We start from the raw sequence: 12213 nt of genomic DNA, 5'->3' as shown, positions 1-12213 counted from the left end.
ACTGAACTATAGTGTGCAGCAGTATTTACCAGATATGAAGAATTGAAAAATATGTGGTTGGCGAGGCTCGTACGAATAGCACTAACTGGCATATGGTCTTTGATTTGATGAAATTCGGTTTGCTGCTCACTGAGTCCTTGTGCACGTTCAGAACTGTTTTTCAAGAGATACTTACCATATTAACAAATGGAAATATCAAGGATAAATTAACGAAGATGTTGCCAAAGATCCAAAGCCACATTCCTGGTGCTTGTAGAGCCTTTCGAAAAGATCGCGCATACTCCTGAAAAGTGTGTTTTTCCTGCACTTTTTGTGATTCTTTCATTAAAGCTTTCTTCTGTTCCTTTGTGGCCTCGAGGTACTTCCAAGGTCTCTCAATGGGGGCAGGGGAATATGTGGCAACACAGAGTATACCAACGACAAACAGAAATCCTGCCAGTATCCTGAATGTATTCCGCCATCCAAGGAGCTCACACAAAACCTCGATCAGGGGATTGAAAGTCAAGGAACCTGAAAAAGGTGATGCGACAAAATGTGTCAGAGTGTTAATTGATTTTGTTTACGATATCTATGTTTTAAGGTTTTTACAAAAGTTCAACCGCCTTATGGATATGCAAGAACACGGAACGATATGACCTGGCGCAAAAAGCGCATGTTGCTATCCGCACATTGAGAGTGAATTGTAACTATGCATTTAACATTATTTATCACAATAAAAATTACATGCATTATTTCAGACCATGTGTAATAGAAAGATTTGCTATCTTCAAACTTACCGACACTCCAGCCAAGTGTGGCGAAACATGTCGCGCGGGCGCTGTTCTTCCTCGGAAAGTACTGCCCGATCAAGTTCAATGATGTGTTGTCGATAAAGTTCGATCCGATTCCATAGAATACGCTATAGGTCAAGAATAAAAGACTGGGCTTCGGCACGAAAGACGAAACTAACATTCCCACGGAACACAAAATGACTCCTACAACGGCAACTTTTCTGTGTCCGTACCGTTTGAACAAGCCAGTCGATATCGGTGAGGCAAAGAAGAACATTCCAAACGCCAAGGAACCGATCCATCCTGATGACAGAAACAAAAATCCAATGCATTAGCTGCGCAAGATATTATGGAAAGTGATGGGTATGTCGTTCAAAGCATAATCGAAGGAATTTCATGGGTGCGCTCAGCTTTTAGTTGACCCTGTGAACTTACTGCACAAAGGCCAATAAGATGGTACGAAAACTTATTAACGCTATTAAGTTACGTATACATGTTGTATCAGAATTTAACGTTACAATTCATGGATGTGTATTTTGTCGCACACATTAGTTCTAGCGAGGTTATTCGATTGTAAAGACATATCTGAATGAAAAATTGAAAAAAGGCATAAAACTAATTGATAAAATTACATTTAACTCGCTGAAGTTCAGGTTTTTTTAATGTTAATCTAAACCGTGGATGGACATCTTAGGGATGGACCATTAGACCTGGGAGGGGGGTGGTCACAATGAAATTGTGAAAATTTTTTTTTTTACTATTGTAAATTTCTGAAATTTTTTTTTCCAATTGAGATTAGCTGTGCAAATTTTTTTTCAGAGTAAATTTTCAGATTTATAATTTTTTTTTAGTTCGTCGCTGTCTGAAGATAAAGAGGGCAAAGATGTGGTGCCAAGCACCACAAGCGGCCACGCAAGCGGTCACGGGGGGGGGGGGGGGTCAGGAGAGGGGTGTCCCCTGCTGCTGTTGGAGCTTTTGAAAAATAGAGATTACAATGGTGTTATTTGGTGGCACTTTGGGAGTATTTTCGCGGGGGGAGGTCAGGAGGGGGTGTCCCCCTCCTGCCGTTGGAGCTTTTGAAAAATAGAGATTAAAATGGCGTTATTTAGTGGCACTTGGGGAGTATTTTTGAGGGGGGAGGTCAGGAGGGGGGTGTCCCCCTCCTGCTGTTGGAGCTTTTGAAAAATAGAGATAAAAATGGTGTTATTTGGTGGCACTTTGGGAGCATTTTTTTCGGATTACACATCTTCCTCTGAAACATGGTCTTCTTGCTCCTCAGTAGCTTCCTATAGTTTTGAAAATTGACTATTTTGGTTTCCTGGCTTCCCTTTCTACTGCGTGGTGAAATGGCTACATTCACCCCACCGAACATCATGCATATCTCATGATTTACAATTGATTTTGACAAGCTGAGAAGCTAAAATAAGCTAAATAATATAGTTAAATTTGCATATTTGTGTTTTTAGAGCAATTGTTGCCCTTTTTTGATCAAAACATCTATTTCTCTGTAGCAGCATGTCCAAATTGATTGGATGTGTATAGATGTGTTGAAATTTCAATATTTGTCTTTTTAGGGCAATTTATGCCATTCATGGTCAAAAAATCTGTATTCTCTGAAAGGGCTTGTCCAATTTCTTTGAAATTTGCTACACAAAAACGATTATTCATGCAGATTTATTCAGTATTTGCTATCGAGAAACTTTCAAAGTTCAACCCCTTTTGTGTGTTTTTGTGTTGGGATTTGTTGGATAGATGGCATTCTACGTAGTGTATTGTTGAATGTTAAAACATGTGTTGCTGTTGTTTTTTGAGGCTGTTTTTTGAGAAAAAAGAATTGAAATGCCTTTTTAAAAGCAAAATAATACATAATGACTTGATATGTTGTTTTATCATTATTGACGTGTTTCTACTTGTTCACCCATTCTTGCATTCATCATTGCAATAAAATGCTGTGAAAAAAATGAAACTGATGTGGCCTGCATCTGTTTACCTTGATCTTAAAAGGCAAATACAACTTTCTGTCTTGACAACCATACCATAGTTTCAATGTTTTACCTAGTGTACCTGCTTGGTTTGTACGCAGGAAACAAGTAGAAAACAGGTTCTATAATTTCATAATTTTCAAGTGATCAGAATACAAAAGTCCTGAAAAGATAAGATAATCACAACTTCCAGTATAAGGGATACAGTCACTCTAAATGTATAAATTAAAATTAAAAATGTGCCGGGAGGATGTACTAAAAAATACAGAAAGTTGCTTTCTGTCGGTAAAATCTAAAAAAAATTCAAAATTTTAAAGACTTTTGCAGATTTTTTTTTTTACGCCTTTGTCTTCTTATTTATTTTTTTTTATTTTGCAAACTAGTTTGAAGATTTTTTTTCCCCTAACTTTCTGCTCTGAAAATTTTTTTTTCTGTTTTTGACCACCCCCTCCCAAGATCTAATGGTCCGTCCCTATTTGCAGTATACAATGGTTTGTTTGATAAAATACCATGACATTGAATTCAGCAGCCTTGGCCCTATTTAGACAACAAAGGTTGAGTGAAAGGCGATCATATGGTCCATGGTGCACCGCCCTTTTAAGTCATGTCCTTCACCGGTAGTTACAATAAAATCTATGAGGTCATATAGGCCTAGACTTGATTTGACCTCCCTAAAGTGACACACGGGATCCTGTTGATGTCGTTCTGTGATGCCATAAGCGAAATTTATCGCCCTGAGAGACTGCAAATTCTGTGAAATAGGCTACTACAGTCTTGTTATTTTTGTGAGCAACACTCATCAAAGTTACCTAGTATCTTGTTCACTATGGATAGACAGATAATAAATACAATTGTCCATGTCAGATCACTGACACATACAAACGAATGACAGTCCGTTGCTATGCTACCGCGACTCTCCTTCCCTTCCTCTTTAAAAGTTCGATCATTTTGCCATGGTAACTTCAGAGTTTCGGAGTTTGAGTTTGGCTTAGCTGTATACACATTTTTCAGTGCTGTATACAAATTCAAAGTCTCATTTATACCTCGATGGTAAAATTGTTAAACTGCCTGGAGGTCATGTGATAAAGCAAACACAAAGGCTACCCCTATTCATCTTCCCCAGAGATTGCATCATGCCGACCAAGGAAAGCCGTACGATCTGCGGAGGCAAAAGGATAATGTCCTATTGTCCGAGTTCCACAACCAGCGCCAAGCTGCCCGGACGAACAAACACCTGTTGTGAGGACACGGAAAGTATGGGAGTTTGAGAAACTTTGAATATACTTTTCAGTGAACGATGCCTCGACACAATCGAGTGTTTGGTTGAATAACGTGGCAATAAATCCACTCATGAAATGCGTGAGAGTACTCTTGAATGTGGAAATGGGAGTGTCGCCCCCGCGTGACGTGAGGATCACGAGGTGATGGCGTCATTTCTGGGGCTGCACAAAGTGCCGGCTCAAGTACGAGAAAATTGTCTGACTACCATGCTTGCACTTTATTGAAGTTGACCTACATTGTAAAATTTCACGTTATTAGGCCTATAGTCCCTTTTCAGACTCTTATTCGACAACATTGGCATAAAATCCCTACGCGCACTTTCTAATTTTTTTGAAATGCAAGCACCTTCCCATTTAGAAGCGTGAATGTCACACGTGGTACGCCCGTGGTCACACCTAAATACTTGCGAACAATGGTTACTCCCCGGATAGCTACCTGAAATACAGTTGTGAGAGGTGTCACCTACAGGCCTTAACCGTCACATTCTCTTCGCGGTGTATGAACGAGTCAAACTACATCCTCACAACCCATCATCTATGCATGTGCCCTTTTCCTGCGGTTCAACGTAATGTACAACCAAATATCGTCAGTGGAGTGGTTCACCTATTATAAGGAGATGAACTGCATATGTTGCAACCAGCGACTTCGTATAAAATAAAGTACAATTTGCGATTTTTGTTGAAGTCCAACGACGTGATTAACGTAAACAAAACTTGTTCTACCTGATGTCGTCACAGGCCGCAGCCTGTCGCCCTACATTCCACCTGGACGTCTCGCGGGGTATTGATAAATTAACGTTCTGATATACAGCTGATACGACTGCATTTTGAGTGAGGCGCCGTATCTGCTGTGAAGTGGCTGTAAAATAATCAATTGAACTGAAACACTGCCACTATATGTGCCCCTTTTCCTCAACAGCAAATCCCGTAGCTGACATGCGACATTTTGCTTGGCGAAAGATCGACTGATCAGTTTATTCATTCAGGTACACCTGGAAAGTATTTCCTCATCCAAAAACAAGTCAAACCTCGGGATGTAAATGGATATTTTGTGCATTGCAAATTTGCTGCTCTTTAAAATATAGAAATGACATTTTGCGAGTACCATTCATCCTTAAAGAAGTCCTATACATAATCTTTTTTATACGATAGTAGAATTCCATGGGTAAATGGTCATGCTTACAACCGTGCACCAGCAATGACAGTCAATGATACTCAGACTACACACAGGTTGGCTCTCATCATGGTACCAATTGAAAAAAATTCGCTATTTTCACGACACTCGTTATTCAGTTGACCTACTTTTTGCAGAGCGCAATTGAATTAAGAATAAATTTATAACTGACAGGTCATATCTGTATTAAATGGTCGATGTATCGAGACAATTACTGGGCATAGAAAGACGTCTAGGACCCGGGGTCTGGGACGGTTTCGAGTGACCCGATAAAACTAATGTATTTTGCATCTAACCGGTAATGTACGATACTTCACGCATAAAAAGGCGTGTTTTTGATTTGCGCGCATGTCAATCTGATTGACACCTCGCAAGTCTTCGATTTCGATGAATGTCAATCCGTTATTTAGGGTTCATCAGAAATTGGCGATTAATTTCTCAATTCCGTAAAGAAAGTGGGTCGAACATGCCCCTTTTGTCACATGTTTTCCTCTACAGGTATCGAAAATTTCTCTGACGCACTGCGTTACGGTATTTTCGACCTCTTTAGATACGGATAAGCAGAACAAATAGCAAATACTATCAAATAATTGAAGCAGGCGCTGTTTTCCCACTTTTTACGCCGTCACTACTGATTAGTGATGTCATGCTGCTTGTGTGGTTACGTAAGCCATCGTGGTTCTGTTTGAACAGACAGTCATAGTTACCTACATGCAATCAACGCGAAACCATTGACAGTTAACGGCGTATTCAGATCACAGACTGATAACATGTTAGTGTGATAAACAAAGAGCAAAGTACAAAGCGCCCATCAAAACGAAAACACCATTACAGTTATTAAGTCAACAACCAATATTTAAATCCAAGGCTTCGCAACGTCCACAAGGACAGCCGATATACAGTCTAGGTATATCATCCATCACAAGAGTGGATAGAGGGACTGCGGTTTGGATGACAACCTTACAAATATATCCTCAAAATGTTTTTGCTGGTTATTTACTTCAACGCACGAATTGTATGTATTAAGTCCCGCTACAGGGCAGCGCATCTTATCACAGACTGTTTAACGGCATCATAAACCGCAGGAAATCTATATGAACTTGTGTACACAGCGAGAGGGTGTGTGTTGACGGACTCACTTCCGTCGATTGTATGCAAAATATGGCATGACATGGGCTTTATACCAAGCTCGACAAATATGCATTGTTTGCAAGTCAAATATGCAATAAATGAAAGCTACATTGACTGGAAAGGTCGTCGCCTTGTTTGCTAATAAAAAACAAGTCAACAAAAAAATTAAATAAAACCAGGTCTTTTAATAAACAAGTTCCTCCATTGTCTGACAAAACCACATGACGACACACGTGTGGGCCTACCTGAACAATGTACAGTTCATCTTTTCAAATATTCACTTCAATGCCTGAAGAGTGTCACACCCTAATCAAGAAGTGGGTTGGATTTAAGGGTTTACCCACAATTTTCTGACTAGTTTTTCGTGCGTGGTTAGTTGATAGTTGTACCGAACATGTGACCTCTAAGATAACTCGAGGCGTAACCTTAGTCAAAATCCAGAATGATCATGGAAGTAAGATTTATCTGAGGGAATCCCAACTGGAACACCGATCCCTTTATACCACGACTCAAAGTACACCTCACACGCGAAAACACTGCCCTAAGTCACAATGAATGTACCGTCAGTGTCTTTCACACACAATGATGTATGACGTCCCTGGCTGGACGCCATATAAAACCTCTGTTTGTCGAGGGACCGTGCTTGAACTTTGCAATGACCTTTCACCGGAATCCAACCCAAAGCCAAAGCCTCGATGATTGACTGCAAAGTGTGATGGTTGAATTCCTCCTCATTTCCTGGTTGACTTATTCCATGGAACTGCTTGCTGGTCCATGCATTGCAGGTCACTACACGGTAGTGAAGTACTATCCATGGAAACACGTTCCTGCTGGCAACAATCCTGTTCCATTTCCAAACTTTGGAACTTGAAGGCATATAAACGAGCAATATGGCCTATAATAGAAAGCTGCTTTACCGATTCCACCGCGGCGACCACAGTTACGTAGTATGCATAAAATAAAGGGAACTTCCCTTTATTCTATGCACAGTCACTCGTGAGCTATTCAGCTCTGGGACTATTCGCCCCATAGACTAGTGTACATATAAGCGAGAAAAGCGAGGGTTTTTTCTCGCTTCTGTACACTCGTCTATGGGGCGAATAGTCCCAGAGCTGAATAGCCCACCAAACGACTGTGGTTACGGCAGCGCTCGTGCAAATTGCCGTTGGATTTACAACGCTTTTCTCGCCAGCAATATTACATCGTAAACGAGCGCCGTACTATTGTTTTTTTGAACTGAATTTCCAACAATTTGACACTGAAAATATTTGATGCTTTAAACAAATACAAACACACACACACACACACACACACACACACACACACACATGTACGCAATGCAGCAACTGTTGGATGGGGGGGGGGAATCTAGAGAGGCCGCCTTCCATGCCCGGGGTGTGGTATAACCAGTGACGCATCCAGGGATGAGTTCGCTTGTGATTGTCCAGACAGTGGGTATGTCAGCGCGGAGTAACCGCGGAAGAATTGTAACGTTGTCGTTTCTGTTTTTTCGACAAAAGTTGCTGCAAATATTGTGATGCAGCTTTATTTCTTTAAAAATGTCCATTAAAGACATTTTACAAGCGTTAATGCTATATATTATTAGCACACTGGCGCCCTTCCTTCAGGTCTTGTTGCTACGCAACAGCTCCCGTGTGCGTTCGACCACGGTCGCTTGTGGTTCGATACACAGCGAGGGCCGCGGTACACAAGGATGCAACTTCTGTATTTCTTCGCTCAGACAAGTCGTTTTTAAGACAATAACGCAACATAACTAATCCAGAATGATAAATTTGAGTATTTGCCGATGTTCGAGGGAATATTTACTTCATAGTATTAAACTCTATTTTTCACGTCTCTGCTTGCCTACAGATGCTCCTTCGAGAAGGTATTCTTCTCATAACGCTGGTTAGCGATACTGAACGTTCGAACCATCGAAAAGTTATGAATCAAACGTCCGCAGTCTAACGATAATGTAACGTGGTTATTGGTGTCACGTGACTCAATATTGAGCTTGAGGAGTGCGAACCGTATTTCACTCTTGTAGTGCGCACCAGCATTCTTAGTATAGCCCTGCTGAAGTCGTTGACTTGAGCGTATTTCAATTTTGCATATATGACGGTAGCGTGTTTTAGACCTTGAAACCATGGAGATTGCTCAGAAAAAGTCGGACCAAAACTGACGTGATTGAAAGCAACTGATGACGTCCTGGAGCTATTACGTAATGTCATGACAAACATCAAAGTATTTTCGCATTGAATAGCAACAGAACTGGGCAATGGAAAGCCTAATCTCCCAAAACCAGACTTTCTCCTGTACCAAGCAGGTTTGAAGCTACGTGGCATTTTGCAGTTGCCATGGATTTCATCGAAGGGACCGTCCACATTGCTTTTCCATGTGTCGGAGATTGACCGAAAGTCCTCTTAAATTAGTCAAATCAGGGACGTTTACGTCCATGGGCATATGTGTATGTGAACGACAGAGCGCGTATTAGTGATTTTTTCAGGTCAAAGATCATACATGGGTGGACTGGCACACGTACTGCAAACAATGCCATGATCGTTGTGTAATGATGTATACTTTATAATGCAATCTCAAAATAGCCGAAGACAAGGCCGAACCTTGCAACAATAACGCGTAATTGCAAGAATAGCGTATTTCGTCAGGTAGAAATGATGACAAAGCAGGCAATTACAAGGTTAAGAATCAAGGGCAAGTTTTATCATGCACGTGACATAACGTTGTTATTGTTTCCAAGCGAATCTGAAGCCAAATAACAAGGGCGATATTCAGGCGTACACAAATACCTCAACGGGACAGTAGATAGAGTATCACTACAAATATAGCGATGTATTGTCGGTGCTATTCCTAGTTAGGTCTGAAGTTTACCTTAATAATCCAAATAATATAATTATTGTAGAGAGAACGAGCGCTTTTATCTCGCCTGCGCTTCGTCTGTAGCAGCATATACCTAAATACAGCCTCTCATGGCTCGTATTTTACATGTAAGAAGGTGTGACGTAATGCCAAGTAAAAGTGCACAATCGAGACGTTACCACTCGATTTCTTCACGCGGTCGAGGCGTGCAGCCTGGAATACCTTAAAGGACAAGCACAATGCAAAGCGGTTACAATTGTTATTGATTCCACTTACAGCGTCTTGCAAGGGGTGATGCAAGCAAATCAAGTTACACGGGCTATGGGAAAGTGCGACTCGCAGAAATTATGAGACCCTCCTGACTGTACTCAAGTTGAAACAAAATTACGTAGGTTGCACCTTGAATTCACAAACATTTAATTGTTCTAAGAAGGAACTCGTGATAGCGGATAAGGCCAACGGGAATCATAAGCCCGTTTAACTTTAAATCGTTTAAACAAAGAATTGCGGTATTTACATGTAAATCTACCCGCGGATACAGTCCTGCCATATATCAAGAAAGCGAGCTGATTTTTTCCAGTGAGCTTCGAACGTTATCAAAAGCAAGAAAATGACAAGAATTTAATTTAATTTAAAGCGATTGGTCTTTGCTTTATTCAGATTGGCAAATGACCGTGGATTTACACATTGCACGGGTGGTTTATGTCCTGCAAAACATTATACTCAATACCGTTCAATTTCGTGGGGTATTGAAATGGTTTCGATCGACGATGGAAAAATGATCAACTTTCGTAAAAGGGTCAAGGGTGAAAGTGAACATTCTTTCGACACCCCTCTAAAAGTTTCCAAAGTTCTCAAGAGCTACAGTCGTTGGGGTCACTTAATAAATTTGAACCAGCAAACAGAGGCGAGTGTTCATGTTACGTATTTGAATTAGTGAACAATAAACACTGATATCTTAACGTGAATCTCGTAACGGGATCCAGACGAGATTAAACTTCGCTCGTATGAAACAGAAGGCACCAGAAAGTTACAATATTGAAGGTAGAATATATTAGTGAACACGTTTGGAGCAGTCAACGAAATGAGAAGAGTGAAAATTAACTTGTAGTATATAAATTCAAAGGACAAAGGAGAATAAATCACAAACTTGTTTTCTCGGGTGTTATTACAACAAAGAACCGACGACGCCTTTTCAAATGTCGGTCCTATTTGACACGCTCAGAACGGACAAACAAATTCATCAAGTGTACCAAGAGGAAATTTACAAAGCCTTGAATGTGACCTCGGTATAATTTAAACTGCTATCCAAGCAAAAGTGTGATTTCCTTTGTCACAGTTGTACAGGGTCAATTGTAGCAGCTCAATGATACTTATACTTCCCAGAGTTGCAATTGATCTCCCATAAAAACGCCTCTCGTCTCGAGTATTTGAACTAGTTTGAAAACAAAAAGAGTAACTTCTTTTTCACCATGTTAATTTAAAAAGATATCCGACAAAAAAATGTGCTTTTTTAAGTTGTTTTCGCTATATGGAAATTACATTAACATACAATGTGAATATGTAATTGAATTACTAATTGCGTATTAACTGACCTGTTTCCAAATCGCTGATTTCATATTCTTCCTGCAGCTTTACGAATATTACACCGAAGGAGCTCGGGATACCTGTCAAAGGTATAATGACGATGAACGTACACACGGTAACTACCCAGCCCCACTTGTTCTTGACCAGTGCCATTTTCGGTGGTGTGAACGTTTGCACCGAATAGTAGGGGGCCCTTGACCAGTTTAAATAGCCGAGCGGACCAGCTGACAGTCGAGCTGACTATGACAATGAACGATACAGCTGGGCATCAGCTGAGTAATTAATATTAACGAGTCACATGGCGTGCGGTTCGGCCAATCGCAGTCCACGATGTAGGCGTTGTTCCATTCGAGTTGGGTTGGTTGCATCACTTTGACCTTGGCAAATGCTGCATGCATTCAAGTCTCACAGTGATTGCCATAGAACTGTAACGGCTTGTCCAGGTATGTCGCAATCCACTTCAAAAATAGCTTATTGTCCTGATCCCACGTGGAATCCCCCGAGTCACAGCCACGGTACTGTACTTTAGTTGGAATGGGCAGTCACTTCGTTAGAGTGAAAATCACATGAATAAATCTGAAATTAAGCAAACACCCGATCGATTCATTGAAAAAGGATTATATCCATAAACGTGTCAAGTCAGTACATTTATGATGCAAAATAATGCGAAACATTCAAGTCTAAACATGGCATAACAACCTCTACCCTAATAATAGCTGTATAAGGAGTGCCTTGCAAAGGACTCAAAGTCAATAATAACTCCATGATGCAGTTTTCACCACGGGAGTTGTGTGCGCACATTTCACTAAGCCACAATGAATAGTGTTAACTAATGATGAATTGTGTGAATGAAAATGTTTAGAAATTACCGGTAGGGAAATTATCCAATCGATGAGACGTGTTGAATATGGTTACTATGGCAAGCAAGATACACAAGCATCCACTCAGTGGTTATGAAAATGCAGTGGTATCCTCAGCAAATAGTTAAAATTCAAAACTACTCTTAGGCTTGGGTTTTTTCAAATATCGTGCTAATTATTTGTGTGATTCTTCTACGATGACTGTTCAAATTAGCCACTTTTCATGCAAGTTTGCGATGTCTGACCAGAGGTGACGTTCTTTTTTCGTCATGCAACCGACAGAATCCATCATCATCAATCATGATTGTGCGGGATTATTCAAATTTATGTAAATCACCAAACGCTGTCCATGTTGCCATAGTGACAGAGGCACGCGCGCGCGCTCTTTGTCCGACTGAGCGAGTTAGAATGTCCGCGTCATCTGCATAAACGACGTTTGTCGTCCGTGACGACCATTTGATTTCTGATAAGACTTCAATTCATGTCACTATAGGATACGTGTTTTTTTACTAAGTATTGAAATGTAAGACTCAACCAGAAAAGTTGTTCCTT

General features: G+C 40.6%; 1 protein-coding gene across 2 annotated transcripts in view; it reads right to left on the bottom strand.

Moving 5' to 3' along the window:
- Window positions 1–12213, bottom strand: part of LOC139149167 (monocarboxylate transporter 2-like) — a 38544-nt gene that overhangs the window by 7787 nt on the left and 18544 nt on the right. Inside the window, exons 3-5 of one of the 2 annotated variants that reach the window (XM_070720740.1) lie at window positions 10810–11377; window positions 777–1073; window positions 176–510 (exon numbers count right to left, since the gene is read on the bottom strand). In XM_070720740.1, coding sequence (XP_070576841.1) covers window positions 176–510; window positions 777–1073; window positions 10810–10954 — 777 coding nt within the window. In that variant the 5' untranslated portion in view covers window positions 10955–11377. Of the gene's footprint in view, window positions 1–175; window positions 511–776; window positions 1074–10809; window positions 11378–12213 lie in introns of those variants that run through there. The other variant, XM_070720741.1, reaches the window with a different exon arrangement.

This window comes from Ptychodera flava, chromosome 14, assembly GCF_041260155.1.
Source record: "Ptychodera flava strain L36383 chromosome 14, AS_Pfla_20210202, whole genome shotgun sequence".
In the NCBI taxonomy this organism is placed as follows: Eukaryota; Metazoa; Hemichordata; class Enteropneusta; family Ptychoderidae; genus Ptychodera; species Ptychodera flava.
The sequence above is the reverse complement of the archived record's forward strand: the minus strand, read 5'-3'. Positions and strand labels throughout refer to the sequence as shown.